This window comes from Eptesicus fuscus, chromosome 14 (genome assembly GCF_027574615.1).
Source record: "Eptesicus fuscus isolate TK198812 chromosome 14, DD_ASM_mEF_20220401, whole genome shotgun sequence".
NCBI classification, from domain to species: domain Eukaryota; kingdom Metazoa; phylum Chordata; class Mammalia; order Chiroptera; family Vespertilionidae; genus Eptesicus; species Eptesicus fuscus.
In genome coordinates this window covers 68,184,266-68,202,660 of record NC_072486.1, presented here as the reverse complement: position 1 = coordinate 68,202,660, position 18,395 = coordinate 68,184,266, and the positions used below count along the sequence as shown (strand labels likewise).

General features: G+C 47.5%; 2 protein-coding genes across 3 annotated transcripts; one reads left to right on the top strand and one right to left on the bottom strand.

Annotated features, from left to right (window-relative positions):
- Positions 1 to 9,929: 9,929 nt before the first annotated feature.
- FEZF1 (FEZ family zinc finger 1) lies at positions 9,930 to 12,233 on the bottom strand. 2 transcript variants are annotated; one of them, XM_054726529.1, is made up of 5 exons: positions 11,802 to 12,233; positions 11,430 to 11,651; positions 11,114 to 11,248; positions 10,728 to 10,860; positions 9,930 to 10,291 (listed from the first exon to the last, which is right to left on the bottom strand). In XM_054726529.1, exons 1-5 carry the CDS (start codon positions 12,231 to 12,233, stop codon positions 9,930 to 9,932), a joined length of 1,284 nt encoding a protein of 427 aa, XP_054582504.1. The 2 variants fall into 2 exon arrangements, with proteins under 2 accessions (XP_054582504.1, XP_008155813.2); XM_008157591.3 differs by having other exon boundaries at positions 11,430 to 12,233.
- Positions 12,234 to 12,436: 203 nt separating this feature from the next.
- Positions 12,437 to 17,284, top strand: LOC129151391 (transcription initiation factor TFIID subunit 4-like). The gene is made up of 4 exons (XM_054726054.1): positions 12,437 to 12,535; positions 12,917 to 13,126; positions 13,497 to 14,048; positions 17,106 to 17,284. The coding sequence occupies exons 1-4, from the start codon at positions 12,437 to 12,439 to the stop codon at positions 17,157 to 17,159; spliced, it is 915 nt and encodes a 304-aa protein (XP_054582029.1). The 3' UTR covers positions 17,160 to 17,284.
- The last annotated feature ends 1,111 nt before the right edge of the window (positions 17,285 to 18,395 follow it).

Below are 18,395 nucleotides of genomic sequence, written 5' to 3'. Positions count from 1 at the left end.
TTATATATATGTTATATGTTTTACACTAATATTTGAAACTCCCCCAAGATATCTAGCTGGGATAAATAAGGTTTTTGAAATTAAGAAAAATTATTTGTCTCTTGACAAAGCCTAGGTTTTAAGATTTGTCTCACCATGAATTCTAAAGGTCAACTGAGAGTTCAGAACAGGTAGCCGACAGGACTGGAGTGAAGGAGAGAGTGTGAGGGAGTGAAAGAGTGAGAGGGTGAGTGTGTGGGTGAGCGTGAGTGAGTGTGTGTGTGTGTGTGTGTGTGTGTGTGTGTGTGTATGGGAAAGTACTATAGCTCTGAGCCTGGAGGCGGGCGGTTGGCGCTCTCCTGGCCAAAGAGCCCCTGCTACCACCACAACACTCCCCAAGCTCACCTCTGGCTTGGAGACTGCACCACCTTGAAGGGTTTACAAAGTCCTCCTTGGGAGGAGGCAGTGGGGAGCAGCAGCAGCTAGGCACCAACATAATACTCCATGAGCAAAAACTAAAAGCATTTCCCTTAAGAACAGAAACAAAGCAAGGATGTCCTCTGTCACCACTCTTATTCAACATAGTACTTCCAAATTGGAAAGGAGGACGTAAAACTGTCATTATTCTCAGATGACAAGATATTGTACATAGAAAACACTAAAGACTCCATCAGGAAACTACTTGACTTTAATAAATGAATCTGGCAAGGTTGCAGGATACAAAATCAACATCCTGAAATTGATGACATTTTAATACACTAATAATAAACTCTCCAAAAGAGAAACTAAAAAAAATTCCCATTTACCATTGCTGCTGGAGGCTAAGTTCAGCAGGTCATAATAAACGGGAGAAGTCCTCAAAAGGTTGAATGGACATATTCAGCAGGGCTGAAAATCTGCATATTATCACCTGCTGGCAGAATAGCTGAAGGAATTTCCCCTAACCTGATAACCATTTCCTGATTACCAAACCTTACCTTTGATATGTATATTTGCTGTGCTAAAGGGAAAAATGTGTGAATAAAAAGCCGTGGGTCCAGAGATTCGAAGAGCTTAGTCACTAGAGCTAAGTTTCCACCTGGTTTTCCCTCATGCCTTCCAAATTTATATTTCATGTCTAGTATTCATTTACATGCAGCCCTTCTCCAGATGCCTGAACCCTCTCCACATTGCAAAAACAAAAAATAAGATACCTAGGAATAAACTTAACCAAAGAGGTAAAAGATCTGTACTTGGAAAATTATAGGACATTGAAGAAAGAAATAGAGGAAGATACCAAAAAATGGAAACAAATACAATGTTCCTGGATTGGAAGAATTAACATCATTAAAATGTCTATACTACCCAAAGCAATCTATAGATTCATGCAATCCCTATTAAAACACCAATGGCATACTTCATAGAACTAGAACAAATAATCCAAAAATTTATATGGAACCATAAAAGACCCCAAAAAGCTGCAGCCATCTTGAGGAAGAAGAACGAAGTAGGACGGATTACAATACTGAATATCAAACTATATTACAAAGCTATTATAACCAAAATAGCCTGGCACTGGCACAGGAACAGGCCTATATATCAATGGAATAGAACAGAAACCCCAGAAATTGACCTACACCATTGCACTCAATTAATATTTGACAAAGGAGACAAGAACATACAATGGAGTAAAGACAGCCTCTGCAACAAATGGTGTTGAAAAAACTGGACAGACACATGCAAAAAGATGAAACTACACCACTAATTTATACCATACACAAGAATAAACTTAAAATGGATAAAAGACTTAAATGTAAGGCATGAAACCATAAAAATCTTAGAAAAAAACATAGGCAGTAGAATCTCAGACATTTCACATAGTATAACGTTTGCTGATACATCTTGTAGAGCAAAGGGAATAAAGGATAAAATAATGGGACTACATCAAAATAAAAAGCTTCTGCACAGCAAAAGAAACAACCATCAAAATGAAAAGGGCACCCACTGTATGATAGAACCTATTTGCCAGTGATACATCTGATAAGGGGTTAATTTCCAAAATATATAAAGCACTCATACAACTCAACAAAAGTAAGACAAATAATCCAATTAAAAGATGGGCAGAAGACCTGAATAGACATTTATCCAAAGAGGACATACAAATGGCCAACAGACATATGAAAAAAAATGCTCAAATTCACTAATCATCAGAGAGATGCAAATTAAAACCACAATGAGCTATCACCTCACACCTGTCAGAATGGCAATCATGAAAAAAAAAAAACAACAAACAAGTGCTGGCAAGAATGTGGGGAAAATGGAACACTTGTTCGTTGCTGGTGGGAATGCAGATTGGTGCAGCCACTATGGAAAAGAGTATTGAGTTTCCTCAAAATATTAAAAATGGAACTTCCATTTCACCCAGCAATACCACTTCTGGAAATACATTCTAAAAATCCTGAAACATCAATCATAAATAATATACACATGCCTATGTTTATAGTAGCATTATTTACAATAGCTAAGATTTGGAAACAGCCAAAGTGCTCATCAGTTGATGAAGGATAAAAAAATGCTGTGGGACATTTACACAATGGAATACTATGCAGCTGTTAAAAAGAGGGATCTCTTACTCTTTGGGACAGCATGGATGGACCTGGAGAATATTATACTAAGTGAAAATGCCAATCTGAGAAAGACAAATATCACATGATTTCACTTTTTTGTGAAATGAATTGACCAATAAAATAAGACCCAAATCATTGAGGCATAGAATGGATTGACATACCTTGATGTGGGCTTGAGGGAGGGGAGTGAGAGGAGATAAACCAAAGTATATATGCATATTATATACTTATATGCATAGCCCATGGACACAGGCAATAGGATGTTGATAACCTGGGGTGGGGGTCGGGGTGGGGAGGACAGAGGTAAAAGGGGGTAAATGGGAGACATCTGTAATAATATCAACAATAAAAATATGCATAAAAAATAAAGGTCAACTGAGAGTCAAAGTAGAATCATAATCTTCTTTGTTCTAGAATTATATTTTCCTCTCTTCCCTAACATTTAAATCTCTTTTTGAACGAGAGTGGCTTATAGACAAGGAAAATACAGAAAGTGGTAAAAAAAAAAAAAAATACTCCCATTAAAATCACTTTCTCAGGAAAGCCTTCCCAAATATCACCTCTCCCACGCCAAGATTCATTAGATCCTTCTTTGAGAGACTCTCACCACTCTTCCATTATAATTATTGATTAGTTATTTCTAATTATATATATTATGACTGAGATTCATCAAAGCATGAACAATGTCTCTTTATTTTATTCCTATTTCCATAGCATTTGGTGCAAGATTTGTCTCATTGTAGACACACAATACATTTTGATTGTCTGATTGAATTACCTTTCATATTTTTCAAATTTTTCTCTCAAGTTTCCATTCCAGAATTCCTATAGGTTCTGGGATAAAGTCTGAAATAGCTTATATATTTAAAACCTGATTTCTCATATTATATTTAAATTCACTCTATTATAAAACATTTGTGCTTCATTGAACAGCAATATATACAGTATACGTGTGTGTGTGTGTAATCTCTACCGTATAAATATGTATGAAGATGCACCATGATTATCCAACATCATGCAGCATTTTCTGCCCATTTGTGTGAGATTGAGAATTGTCCTGACTTCTATTCTAATTCTCATCCTACTTCTTCATAATACTACTTTTATAACTTTATATATCACATTAAATATTTTGATTATGTAAATGACAAGATTAAATTGTCTCAGAGTTAAAAAAGTACCCAACCAACCAAATCACATGGTATTCCATCTTCTACCTTAGGAATTGAGACTGTATAACTTCCCTGACCATTTAAAAGTAGAATAATTTTTCACAATCCAGAAGTTCTTCCTCATAGCTAATTAAATTGTAAGCTTCGTGAGTGTAATTTTATCTCCAATTATAGGGATTTTTAAAAGAGCCGGTCCTCATTGATTAATAATTATTTTCAAAGTTGAACTTCATTTTTTTTAACATTTCTACCAAGTGTTGGAAGCTTTATATTGTGATTATATTAGTCCTGGAATAAGACTAAAAAGAATGATGTAAAAAAAATGCAATTACTGCCCTGGCAGGTGTGGCACAATTGGTTGGTGTTACCCCAGGCACCAAAAGGTTGCCAGTTCAATTCGGGTCAGGGCACATGCCCAGGTAGAGGATGTGCAGGGGGCAGCCCATCAGTGTATCTCTTCTTCCCTCGCCCTTCGTCTCTCTCAAAAATCAATAATTTTATCAAACACCCAGTCAGTGTTCAAATTTCTAAGACTCAGATAACTTGTTATTTTTGTAGTTTATTTGATTGACTTGGGGTGAAATAAGATTCACACATAGCAATTGGTCATTCTGTTTTGAAAACCCCTTTTAGCTGATAGGTTTTCTTGTTCTCCCTGTCCAGTACTCCCTTCCTCTCTCCCTCTCATTGCTTCTCACCCTCGCCCTCTCCTGCTCTCCCTCTTTCCTTTACTATTAATTGTCAAGGAAACTGGGTTGCTTGTCCTGTAGAGGTTTGTTTCAAACTTTGGTTTCTGCTGAAATTTTTAAAATGCAAATCTTATTCAGAGATTTGTGTAAACAATTTGCATCTGTGGAATGTTTCACCTATTTCAGATTTGGCTCACATTTAACTGGCAAATTGCATTTCTATGGTGAATCATCAAAAGACATATCTGTTCCTGTGATTAGAGGGTTCTGCATTGGTCTACTCTAAACTTTTAGATTTCTTACACAAACACACAAAACTATATTATTGTTATCAAGAAGAGTTAAATCAAACAGATACATGTATTCGTTTTTGAGATATTTCTAGCTCCAGTTAGAAACCGATCCGTGATGCTTTCTCTCCCCACGCCCACACCTTTGTACCCATGAGCAAACATTTGTCCGTTTGACAGCAAAATATTAACCCTGGAGACTTCTATTGACAGAATTCTATTTCATCTTTATTTAGTAACTTAATCTCCATAAGACCAATAGCAAGATGATTTCATTTGACACCAATGTCACCTCAAACTTGACCAGAAAGTACACGATTATTTGTGATAACTTTGTGCCCATTCAAGTGCATGATGGATTTTGACTTTTCCTCAAAGTTTATTGCGGGCAACATGTCACAATGCAAACAGAAAAACATAATAACAGAGGTAGATTTTTCCATCAAGGTCATTTAAACACCAGGCTTCCTCTTCTCTTCTTCTCTATTGTCTGAAGTGAGATAACCCTTCACTTGAACTGGCTTGAACTGGCACGTGTTTCATCACCAAGAGTACACAAATGACCAGTGTGTTAATGAATATATCTTTGTTTTTAGTTCATCTGCTCTGGAGTTGGAATGGACATATGCCTTGATTTCTAGAAACAATCAAATTTATAATAAGATATCTTCTACTTCCAAATATGGTTAGTTTTTTTGTTTTTAATTAACTGGATGAAAACATATAATTTCTAGTGTGAAAGTAATCTATGGTTTCAGCCAAATCATAGCAAAAAGACAATGCCTTATCTGGTTCAAAAATTTTGGGAGGACCAGTCAACAACTTCCCATTTTTATCCATTAACATTTAGGTTTGTCTTGCATTTTCATGCTTTAAAAAAAATGCACTATTTGGTAAGAGAGTAAGTCATGATCCTTTAAAATTGTAAACTTCATGTTTATAATTAAACAAAGATTTACCCAGTACAAGGATTTATAAAGTGATAAAATTTTTGTTTCTTTCCTAATTTTGAATTTAAGATAATTTCTATTTCATATTGTATCTTGTATATTTTGGGATGAGTACTTTACAAAGACAAAATAGACCCTTCAGAATTATAATTTAGTCCATGCTTTGAGTCATCACCAAATATAATAAATGATGATTTCTGTTATTGCTAACTGCACTTATATAAAGGGTATCTATCAAGCAGGGTGTATTATAACTGGGAATTATGACTCCATTGTGTCTGAGGGATTCATTTGGAAAAGAGCAAAGCTTGATAAGAAACTCACCAAGTGCCCCAGCTGGTTTTGCTCAGTGGATAGAGTGTCAGCCTGCGGACTGAACCCAGGTTCAATTCCGGCCAAGGGCACATGCCTGGGTTGTGGGCTTGATTCCATTGTGGGTTGTGCAGAAGGCAGCCGATCAATGATTCTCTCTCATCATTGATGTTTCTATCTTTCCCTTTTCCTTCCTCTCTGAAATCAATAAAAATATTTTTTTTAAAAAGAAACTCACCAAGCTTCGAACTTTACTAACAAGTACTTTGATGAAGCCCCTAAGTAATGCTGAGAAATTAACACCTTAGTCTTAATATTGCACAATAACTTGTTCTCAAATTAAAATTTTGAAATTCTGAACAAAGTATATCCTTTGGGATGAAGTTACTAGAAGTCAGGATTAAGGTTCTGTATTAAAATAAAATTGGTAGGGAATGAACTATTTACATTATTAATTCTGTTCTCTATTCTGATTTTCAAAACTGAACAAAACATAAGGCCCCAGATTAGGAGATTTCTAAAATTGGTCCCTATAGCCCCACAGGCCACCTTTCCCTGTAGAAAAAGTTAATTCCGATAAAGAGAGTTGAAGGTAAATCATTGCTCCCTGCAGGTGATGTGAACACTGGCCACTCTACCTTACTACATGAATTTGCTGGCTAACTCTAGTAAAAAGAAGGTGGACTGGGATCAGCCAACTTGCTATTTGTACTTCTAGGGTACCTGTTTCCTGAACAAACATAAACACTCATGTAAGCACACAGATACACACAGAGATTAGGTAATGAAGGAGGGAAAATCACCCTTTAATATTTGTCAGATGGCAGAGAACTGTAGAGTCATCTATTGCCCATTCGCTAGTATCCTTCTTCATCCATTTTTACCACCTCCAACTTCATCTCTAAAGTCAGACTATCCTTAAAGAGATTCTCCTTGATGGTCAGAAGCTTTACCAGCTTTGTCATAAATCAAAGTTTATTGATAATTTGTCTCCTGACAAGTAATCTCTTGAGTGCTTATTTTAGAGAATTTATTTGCAGCTTCTCCTACTTAATCACCACCACTTCAGGCTACTCAAACAGACAGACAACTGCTTGCTTCCTTTTGCCTGCCTTTTCTGTAACTTGCACCAAATTAGACCTATACAGAGTCATTCCCAATTACAATAACAGATTCTCTTCTCTCTCTCTCTCTCTCTCTCTCTCTCTCTCTCTCTCTCTCTCTCTCTCTCTCTCTCTCTCTCTCTCTCTCTCCTTCCCCCACTGACCAATTATTTCTTTCCTAACTGGAAGTATTTTATGGCTTAGTAATTTTCCTCAACAATATTCCTTTTGTTTATAACCAGTAAAATCCTGCCACCTTAAAAGTCTGGAAGAATTACCTACTGGGGTTTTGAGAAGAAGTTCAAATAATTACTGAGAATAAGTTTAAGAAGCAAAGGCCATTTTCTGCCTCCTATGGTAACCCCTGACCTCCTTCAATTAACTCAAGGAGAACAAATGCTTTCAAGATCCGACTAAGCCACCTCCAAAGGTGGTTGGTTACCCACAAACTAGGAGGCATGTCCCTCACCTCCCTCTGTGGCTGGGCAGCTGTGTAGGAATGTGGCCAGGGCCTGGGACAAGATTTTCCTGTTGTCCGCGATCTTCAGGGAGAGACGGCACTTCTGCCAGCCGCTCTGATTCAGAATCCACCCAACGGGGGAATTCCAAAACAACCCACATCTCTCCGAAGTCCAATCTGACACGGCTCAGGTGGGGTGGGGAGGCGAGGGACTCAGACATGTAGGGATTCGATCTAACGCTTGCTGGGCCGCAGGGCCGTGGGAGGGTGGAAGGCGTGCGACCTGGGGCAAGATCCCGGGAGTCTGGCCTCCGAAGTCTGCACGTGGAATCGGGACCTTCCTCTTCCCAGGGCCCTGCCGTCCGACTCCGGGCGGGAGGTCTCCGGCACCCCCACCCTGGAAGGGGCTCGGGTGGGACTTGGGTCCGATGTTCCGCGGGGCCCGATCGATCGTCCCTCCCGGGCTCTGTCACCCCTCTGCCTCTTGGGCCTCCGGGGAGCCCCTCGGGTCTTCGGGTCCCTGCAGCCATCCATCCTTCCCCGCCTGGAAATGCAGGCTCTGGTTGCCAAGGATACTGTCGCCTCGCCCCTCTCCGTCCTTCACCCCGCGAGCGGCCCTCCGGGAGCCCCATTTCCTTAAGCGCCGCCGCAAGGAACACAAAAGCGAGGCGGGACCGCACGTTTAAACGCCTTCGCGGCGCCTCTCCGGCCGCCGGCCGGGCGCTCCACCCCGGGCGCGGGAAGGCCGCCCCGGTTCCTCCGGGGCCGGCGCTCGCGGTGCGGATCCGCGGGGCTCGCCCCTGCGGGGAGCGCGAGGCCCAGGGAGGGGCAGAGACCCACCCGCCGGCTGGAGGGGCGGCGGGGACGCGGTGGCCAGGCGGGGACCCTCCCGCTCCCCCAGCTCTCCCCCCGGATGTGGCCCCAAAGCGGAGGGATGTGTGTGCTGGGCTGTGAGCCCGTCTGGCAGCGTCTCCTGAGCAGCTAATGGTATAACATCCCGTCTTTGATAAATCTGAACTAATTACCCCTCTTAATTAAAGTCTTTAGCAGTTGTTTCACTGTTTTGGCAGGAGAACAGGAGAGACTTGCAGTTAGAAAACACCAGAGCCCAAACCCGCAGCGGAGCTGCTGATTAACACTTGAAGCGTTTCAAGGACCTGGCACCCGCCACAGTTTGGTTTTCATCCGCGCTCACTGCTTGGATGGAAGAATATTCATCTATAAACATATACACACGCCTCAAAACACGGCGGCTCCCTTGCCAGCTGTGGGCACGTCAGTACGCCCCTTCGGGATGCAAACAACAGCGACCCCTGACAAGGCGCGGCTTTCCGGCCCTGGGGTGTCCGCCACACGCATCTCCGACAGGAGGTGCCCCCGCCCCGCCCCACGCAGCACCGCAAGCTGGTCAGATGGCCCAGGACCAAGGCACGATGCCTGTGACCAAAGGCCACATCTTCTGAACTTGATCAAATTTCATTACTTTACCAAAGTTGGGAACATTTGGAGAGACTATTACTTGCTTTTGGTCAAGTGTTCAGATCAAGCATCAGGTGATACTATCCCCGAGTTGAACTTTTTAAAAAGGAGGAAGGATGAGGCGGATGGAGATCTCCAGCGGAATAATGCGAACAGAGCCCTGAAGCTGATGATTAAATAAGCACATTCCAAGTATTTATTTCTAACAGTCAATGAATCCATTTTCACGTGCAAGAATAAAAAGCAAAATTCAAATTCATTCATCATGAACCATACTTATCTGATGTATAAGTGTGTGTGTGTGTGTGTGTGTGTGTGTTCAGTGCGGAATGGGCCTTTCCAGGTACACTCATCTGTGTGTGTGTGTGTGTGTGTGTGTGTAACGTACACACAGTGTTTTGTTACTTCAGGGGAAGAGGAAACGATTATAAACAATCGGCAGGCATTTGACCACAGAATCAGCACAATGAAACTATATACAATAATAAAATTAAAATGGTGCAGCATTCCTGGGTAGGATAATATAGATCTCAATAAATACAGCAGAATTTTTTAAAAAAAAAAACGAAACAAACACCATCTCTCCACCGAGATGAAAAGTCTTTCCAAATTAGAAAACAATCAGAAAAACAACCCCCCCCCCTCCATTTGTTCATACTTGTCAGTGCCTATGGTAGAGACTATAATACACAGAGACATGTATCAGGTGCATGCAAGAGGCAAAGGCTGAGCAATGCCGAGGCTTCTTTCTGGTCGGCGCCAATGTGTGGGGCCCAGCATGCCCTGGGGTCTGCGGACCAGCTCGGATCTGGAGGTCCAGCTGCACTCTGCCGCCGCCCGCCTCAGCGTCGGGGAGCTGGGTTGAACTGGGAAGGGACTTTGGCCTTGATCACTGGTGGCTCGGATGGAGCCCGGGCTGCAGAGGCCCAGGGGGCGGCAGCTGCGCCGGCAGCGGCGGCAGCGGCGTGGCGGGAGTGGGCTGCTGCGCCGCGGGCTGCGCGTCCGCCCCGGGCTCCCAGGCCGCCGTGCGGGCCAGCCCCAGGCCGCTGTCGTGCAGCTTGCGGACGTGCTTCTTGAGGTCAAAGTTCCTGCAGAAGCCCTTGCCGCACGTGGGGCAGGTGAAGGGCTTCTTGTCGTTGTGGGTGTGCATGTGGAAGGTGAGGTTGTACACCTGGTGGAAGGCCTTGTTGCAGATATTGCACTTGAACTGCTTCTCCCCGCTGTGGGTCAGCTTGTGGTTTTTGTAATTCCCTGAAAAACAACAAATGACGGGAAGGCGGGTTTGAAAAGAGGGCTGGAACCGGAGGGCGCGGAGGGGTGGAAAGAGGGCTGGAGGCAGAGCCGCCGCAGCTCGGACAGCCCCCAGCCAGCGCAGGGCTCCGCGGCGCCTGCACTTCTTTCCCCGCGTTTATTTATAAACAGCAGCAAGGAGGCCCTTCCCTCCACCTTTCATTGTGTTTATTAATCCAATTATCTAGGATGAGAGCAAGTAGTTAGGAAAAATACCCCCTTGGTAGATGCAGCCTTCCTTTCTCTGACTAACCCGACTTCCAGGTAGGAGGCTGGGAAGGCAACACATATAAACCAGTTAACCAGCTGCGCTTTAAAAAATCACTTTTCTAAAACATCCCCAAACCACTGGGGTTTGGGGTAAGACTACCGTGAAGACCTCTCCGTGATCTGATACCTTTTTGGTGAAATCCTTTGCCACAGAATTCACATATGAACGGTTTGTAGCCTGCGTGTATCCGGGTATGCGTGTTCAAAGTGGAGCTTCTATTAAATGCTTTGCCACACTGGTTACATTTGTGAGGCTTTTCCTACACGGGAGGGAGGAAGAGCAAAGAAGTTAAGGTGTTTTGGTATTAAGTGCAGTCCTGTAAACTCAGAGACCCGGGCATGCTCTCCCTGGCGCTTTGAAGAAGAACAAAGGCAAGCGATCCAGGCTCGGCACCTCCCGTGACCAGCGGGCCCGTTTGAAACAAACCTCGCCGTGAAGTATCCGAGCTCACCGGCCGCTTTCTACCAGCCGCTCCGGAGTACACCAGGCGGAACGCAGGCAGGTGAACATACCTGGGTGTGGATGATCTTGTGCCTGCACAGCGTGCTGGCTTGCCGGAACCCCTTTCCGCACACTTTGCACACGAAGGGTCTGGCTCCCGTGTGCACCGGCATGTGGCGGGTTAAGTTATAGTGAGCGTTAAAGACCTTAAAGGTAAACACATGCAGAACAGGTTAGTCCAACACGCACGAACTGGGGAATAAAATCGGGCAGAGGGAGGAGATGACCTTATCACAACTGTATACATATAATTACGAAATAAATTTTAAGAGGAAGGAAGGAAGGGGGGGGGGGAGGAAGGAGGACGCCTTTCTTCGTAGTACTTGCCTTTCCACACACTTCGCACGTGAAGACTTTGGGTTTGGTGTTCGGAGAGCCTCGGCTGAAGTCGGAGGTTTTGAACGCGATTTTTTCCGACAGCAGCTGGGCGCTTTCTTTCATGTAATGCTGCAGCTGCACCTGGGACAAGTCTTTGAAAGCGACTCCCGAGGGGTACTTCTCCGCGGCCGGGACCGCCAGTTTATTCCTTTCGGCTAAATACGTTTTTGGCTGCGGGTGCAAAGGGGAGCTGAGGAAGTAGGAGGCCACCGGGTGGATGTTGACGCCCGCCGCCGGGTGGCACGGGCCGTCCCCGCGGTTCAGGTAGCACAGGGCTCCCATGGCGTGGAAGGAGGAATGGTTGACCACCCGCGGCCTCACCAGCTTGTACTGCGGCAGAGGCAGGGCGTCGCGGGCCAGGTCGCCCTTGAGACCCAGGGCGCAGTTCAGCAGGTCGCTGCAGCTGAACGCGGGCGCCGCGGGCGCCGCTGCCGACCCCGCGGCCGGAGGCTCCAGACTCGCCTTCCGTGGCTCCGAGCCTGTCAGTCCAGTCTTGGGGCTCGTGTCGTACGCCACGGGCACGAAGGGGATCATGCAAGGGATCGACGAGTTAAGATGCAGAGAGTGCTTGGAGTCCCCCTTGGGCACGGCTCCCTGCAGGAAGTGGGGGACCGGCAGGGCCTTGGGCTCCGGGGTGCGCGCCATGATCCGCTCGATGGAGAAAGCCAAGGGCTTGGAGGCGCTCATCACGTTGCCCCGGGCCGGAGCAGTCGCTAACATTTTGGCAGTCGCGTTGTGGCAGCCCCCGTCCATGTCTGAGCCGCCCGCGTCCGCCAGCCGAGGCCGGGCTGCGCCGTCGTTGCCTTGTTCTCTGCTTGTCACAGCCCTGCGGAGAGGGGGACGGGCGCGATCACCGCCGGCAGCCTCCTCCTCCTCCTCCCCAGCATCACCAGCCGAACCTGCCTGCCCAGCCCAATGGACTCCCGCCATCCCATCGCAGAGTTCTTGGCGCACCAATGACTCAGGGACAATCACTACTTATTTCTATCAATAGAAAGTGTTGTGTCAATAGCGCAGCCAAGATCTCGCCAATCGTTAACTTCCAAGAGGAGAAGGTAAACTAGATAATTGCTCAATTCGCTTCCAACAGTCAACAGGAAAACTTTTTTTCTCTGCAGTCGGCGACTACTTTTCATTGGCGAGGGACGTTCCCCCGCCCAGAGGAGGCGGGGGCGCTCGCCACCGCGCCGCGCGCCCTCCCCTCCGCGCACACAGCGCTCCCCTCCACCCCCACCCCACCCTCACCCCTTCGCTGTTTTCCTCTGTCTTTTTAATTCTCAATCTGCTTAACCAAGCTTTAGAGGCCAAGCAAATCTGAGATCAATTTTCTCGTTTAGCTCTAAGTGACATCATCTAAAATCATTGTGCAAGGGCTAAATAAGGAAGCGGAGTCTAATTCGAGGGCAAACGCCAGGCTATATTTATCAAATTCCAAGCTCCAGAAAGCGGCAGCCAGGAAGCCTCCGGCAGCGAAACCCCAGCTTTCCCCGCGTGGTTCCGCGGGGCCGGAGCTGGTCCCGGGTCCGAGCCGCGCCGTCTCCTCCGCAGCTGCTCTTCCTTGCTCTAGGGCGCGGGGCCGAGTGCTTCCGGCACCCCGGAATCCCTGTGGCCAAACGGAGTCTGGACCACTAGGAAGACGCCAGCAGGTAACTGGCCTCCCCAATCGCCCCTGAGAATTAAAGGCCTTGGGAGACTTGTTAGGTGTTTGTGGCTTTGTGAGTGCGATGCCGTGACGCACGCCGCATCCACAAAGTTGAAGAGGAGTTGCAAAGAATAAGCGCGTGTCACACCAAAAGAAACCTCAGTTAGGGCCGGATCCCACCCCCGCTACACACAAACACACGCGTGCGCTTTCCTGCGTTTCCACTGAGAGCCCGGAAAGAGCATTTTGTTTGTTTGTTTGTTTGTTTAAGTACCTGCACTCACTAGAGCTCCCTCGGAGCATTTTCAATTCTGAATGTTGAGTGGAGAAGGGAAACAACTTATTGATTTCCTCCCCCAACCTCCCGATTGCAGGTGTCCGCAGGCCTCTCGGAAGCAGCGCGGGCGGCGGCGGGGCGGTGTGAGCACCGCAGGGCGGCGAGCCCAGCGACCCGCCGGCGCGCGAGTTCCGGCTGCAACCTCGCTGGCGCCTCCCGGAGCGCGCGGAGACCTTGCTCGGGCGCCGCGCCGCGTCCAGGCGGCCTCCGGGCGTGGCGCCCGGGACCAAACTTCCAGGGAGGAGCGGTGGAGTGTAAGGAGTGTTTCTGGAAGACTCCAGCGTCTGCGACTCCTCCAGCGGCGCGGGTTCTCGCCGCCCAGGCAGGCGCGGGCCCGGAGCGCGCTGGGAACAGCGGCGCGCGCCCTGCTGGTCCCTCCCCTTTGCGAGCCGGCGATCGTGCGGAGGTCAACACTGAGGTCAGCTGTGCCGGGGCCGGGCGTGCACTGGGGGGCTGCACGGGGAGAACGCAGCGGCCGCGAGCCCGCGCCGGGAGGCGGCGGAGGAGCGCAGAGATGCCAGCGAGGGCCTTGCGATCTGCACGCCCCTGCCGGTGGCGGTCCGCAGCAGCCCAGGGTGCTACCTACCCGGTGAGTTATCCCCGAGGGTAGAACGGATTGGGGTCGGGTGCGCCTTTTGGGAGGATGATGCAAGCCCACTAGAACCAGGGATTGTTGAGCTGCTGACCAATTCCACCAACAAATGCGAAGTCTCAGGAAATTGACCTGAAAACATTACCTCTTCCCTGTCTCGCTGCCTAGCGTTTGCCAGGGGCCACTCACCCTAGCTTTTCGGGAGGGCCGGCCTCGCCTGTGTCCGGAGAACCGAGAGGGCCTGGGCTGGGACCGTGCCTGATGCCCAGGACCGAAGCCGAGCATCTGGGAGGGTGTTGGGGAAATCCAATTGCCGAGGAAAAGAAGGGAGAGGCTTGAATCTTGTTGCAAGTTGAAGGCAGCCAAAGGGCCAGGTGGGGGATGCGAGGGGCCTTAGCGACTAGGCCTAGAAGTGCCCCCTGTCCGGTCTCGGGGTGGCTTCGGGCTAGTTGGATCGAAGCAGCGGTAGAGAAGTGCAGAGAGAGGCGAGCGCAGAGCACGGGGGCCGGGGCCGGGGCCGGGGCCGGGGCCACACCTTCGGAGCACTTCGGAGCGGTTCCAGGCCCGGGCGCAGTCACCAGGGTGCGCCCAGGCTGGAAATGTTCCTTCCATTTGCTCTTGGGGCCACAGATCCTGTCTCTCTTCTTCCCTGCTCAGACAAAGGGCGCTGGAAGGCTTTGCGAGGGGAAGGGGGCGTCCCACAACAGATGGGTCGCTCTTAAGACTTTAATTGCAGCCTTTTGTGGCGGATCTGGTTTCCTTTCCTACCTGACGATTCCCACATCGAAAATCCCCCTTCCCCATTGTATCCCTGCGACGACGCAGGGCTCGGTTTGAAGGAAAAAGCAGAGAAGCGCCGAACAGCCTGGCTCTGGCAAGCTCTGGCGCACCCAGCTGACTTGTACAACTCACCACTTCAGGAGCGTCGCCTGCCTTGTTGACTGAATGCCACCAGTTTGTTTTACATTTGACGCGTGTCCTTCCCTCCCCCCCTTTCCCCCTCCCCCACTCCCTACTCCTTAAGGGCAAATTGACCTTAGTAAATTTCTCCTTTTCCTAAAAAGGAAAATCATGGCCTATGGGTTATACTGCTTTGTATAGTTAATATTTCAGCACTTCGTTTTTCACTGGTCTTTTCGGGATTTGCCTTTTTGACAAGTGTGTGAAAGTAGTGTCATTTGAGTAACAAATATCACAACGTAGCAATTATGCCCTACCTTTTTGGACCTGACCGTCCTAATCCTGAAGACGGAAGAGGTGCTTTTTAAATCCAGTTCTTGATATTCCAACATTTGTGAATGAGTATTTTACAGTCAAAACCTAACGTAAGGCAGGTGTTAATTTTTACAAATATCCCTATTAAGTAAAGATGGTCTTAAACAAAATGCAAAATGTAATTTAGGAAAGGCCTCCATCTTATTGTCAATCTGTCCAGTACTTCGGGATCCTACCCCCCTCCCCCAAATACATTTGAAAAATGACGACAAGAAAATAAAACCACCAATAAAAGCAGAGCATATTTGGAAAATTTAGAAGCTTTTAAAACTGTTCAACACTTAGCATTGTTTATTAAACAACGCAGGGGAGCCTGTTTGTTTTGTTAATGGCAAAAGAGAAACTCAGTGATAGTTTCTTTGGATTTTCTTGAAGAATCCTCTAATCCAACCTCTTTGGGTCAGAGCTGATGGTTAAGGATCCCTCCCCTTCCCAACCTGGGAAGGCGCTGTTTATTTCCCCTCCCTCCCCACTTAAGTTCATGTGGAAGGCCAGTTCTGAGTGCGTGCGCTTTGTCCTGTCTGCGATGCTGTGAGGGAAGCAGACCAGTGTCCTTGACAAGAAGAGACCAGATAACAAACTCCGAGTTAAGATCTTGTGAGGAAATAAGAGAAAAGCCCTACACCTCTAAACCAATTTAAGGCTCTCTTTTCTTTTTAGGCATCTAATTTTGATTTCAATGATTCCTAAACTACGTTCTTGACATTACTCAAGAACTTGAATGATTTTTGCAGGCTTTTTAGTTTGCATTCTGTCACCAGTAAATGCACTTTCTGATAGAGATTATTGCAATCTGATTTTTAAAAGCAATAAAATAGAGCCATCAATTACCAAATCATGCATAATTTTTAATCTCTTCTTTAATAAGTCATGAAATACTGTTGAGGTTTTTTTTTAATAAAAAATGGTTTTGGAAAGTTATAACTTATTCAGCCTTCTGCCAAGTGCATTAATTCATCTCTGCTTGTGTTTTGGAGGTTTTCAGACCTTCCCAACATCCACAACTCCCACCTCTTCATCACAAGCAACAGTCTGCTTTCTCTGCTTCTCATTAGCCACTTGGAGCTAAAGGAGGGAGAAAAGGTTATTATTCTGAGGAACCCTCCTCCCAGGCATTCAGACTCACCCGTACTCTTTCCTGTTTAGAAAGTAGCACCAAAGGCAATGTATGTTCCTTCTAGAGGAGGAAAAATATCCCTAACTTCTTCTATAGTTTTTCTCAGTCTCTATTTCTGACTTGTCTTCTGTTCTTTCTTGTGGGGTGGGAAGGAGTCGAGGAGACAGAATAGGACACAAATAGGAAGGGCCTGCAAGGTTCAAGGAAAGAGTCTTGGGTGCCAGTTAATGAAGACACGATGAGAACTCACTTTCCTGACCTTAAACCGCCCCCCCCCTCCCCCGGCCACAAGTTCGAATTTAAGGCTACTAGTGTGTTTCAGTCAGTTTGGTAGCAAATAAAGAATTCTTGCCAAATTTGTACAGCGTGTGAAGGGCAGTATCACAGATCAGGAGTATAGGAGGGACCTCATTAACTCAGAGCCCTCCTCCCTTTTGGGGACGGATAGGTGAGTTCCTGTATCTTTTATATTGGGATTTCATTTAAGCCTAGTGAAATTATTCTTCTCCAAATAACACTTACACATTAAATCCATTTGTAAAAGTAAATGGAGAGCCCCGAGGGTTGTCTGACAACTGTTCAATGAGCGGCAGGATCACCCCTGCCCTGGGTTTGTTTCTGCCACCCCACTAATGCTGGGATTTTTCTCACCATTCCCACAGGCCTGTGCGGTGTTCCCTCCAGACTGCCCGGCTCTGACTCAGGGCGGGACTTGATGGAAAAGAAGTTTCTAAACAAGCAACACAGTTTCTCCAACTTATTGGAGGAGCTGCCTAGAGGTCGAGCAACAAAAACCAGCCAAGGTTTTCCTGCAATTGACAGTGTTATTGAAACCTGGGAAGCGAGCAGTTAGAACACAAGGCCGCCCGCACCCCCGCCCCCCGCCCCAATATGCTCTCTTGCCCTGCACTGATAGCTGGTTAGTGCAATTGGTTCATTATCATTTTGCAGCCATTGTCGGATAATTTTTAAAATTCATTTGATGGTCAAAATAAAATATATATATATTTCTTCAACACACAGCACGACTCTTTCCTTGATTCTGCCCACGAGGTTCGGAGCAGTTTTAATATTTTCAAGCTTTCTCCCTTATTTCTCACGAAATAAAACATAGAGCAAAGATCAGCTTTAAAAGAATGGAGAAGCAATAGGAGTAAACGAAAATCCCTGAGCAGAAATGCCTGAGAGCTCTTTATAAATTCAGTTACCTCCGGGAAGGGCGGTCGGTCGCTCCCGCCCCGAGCACCCTGCGCGGGACCCGCTGCCCTCGGCCGCCTGGCCCCCAGACCGCCCCGGCCCCGGCCCCGGCCCCGGCCCGGCCTCCGAGGGGAACGTGCCCGCTGCGGGCGCAGGAGCTGAGGCTGTGGCCCGAACAGAGCCATGTAATGCAAGCCAAGCCCGAAGTGAAACGGAAAAGCCGACACTTCTCCGCGGTCTGGTTCTCCACCGTGGACTCTGGCGCACGAGTCCAAACAGTTTACATGACTCTGGCAAGGCCGAGGATCGGTGCCTGCAGCCGCTCGGAGGGGCTGGGAGCTGGGCGCACTCCCGCAGCCCCAGCCGGTCCTCCCCGCTGCCCGCTGCCCACTGCGCCCTGCGCGTCCCGCCGGCTCCGGGTCTGGCGTGGCCTCCGGGTGCCCGATCCGTCCGCGCCGGCGGTCGCCCACCTGGTCATCTGACCTCCGGCCTCCCGGCCAGGACCCGCGGTCCGGACGGCGCTCCTCCCCCTTCCTGCCCCCCTCCCCGCGCCCCCCCGCGGACCCAGCGGCGGCCTCAGCCCGCCCTCCCTCCCTCCTCCGCCCTGATGGGAGGAGGGGAAACGCCAAAGCGTTTCGGGAGGGGGCGCGGGATCGGGTTTAAAGATCAAGTCGCTGATGGCCCAGAAGTCCCGATTGCAAAGTTTTCGAACAGAACAGTCACTAATAGACCTGCTTTGACGACTCGGGGGTAAC

Bases quoted from the DNA above. Each gene is read 5' to 3' on its own strand.
- FEZF1 (XM_008157591.3), bottom strand. From the start codon at position 12,233: ATGGACGGGGGCTGCCACAACGCGACTGCCAAAATGTTAGCGACTGCT. The intron at 11,249-11,429 runs GCAAGTACTACG...TTTACCTTTAAG, and splicing joins CGTGCGAAGTGTGTGGAAAG to GTCTTTAACGCTCACTATAA. The intron at 10,861-11,113 runs GTATGTTCACCT...CCTCCCGTGTAG, and splicing joins ACAAGATCATCCACACCCAG to GAAAAGCCTCACAAATGTAA.
- LOC129151391 (XM_054726054.1), top strand. From the start codon at position 12,437: ATGACTCAGGGACAATCACTACTTATTTCTATCAATAGAAAGTGTTGT. The intron at 12,536-12,916 runs GTAAACTAGATA...TCAAATTCCAAG, and splicing joins TTAACTTCCAAGAGGAGAAG to CTCCAGAAAGCGGCAGCCAG. The intron at 14,049-17,105 runs GTGAGTTATCCC...CCATTCCCACAG, and splicing joins CCCAGGGTGCTACCTACCCG to GCCTGTGCGGTGTTCCCTCC.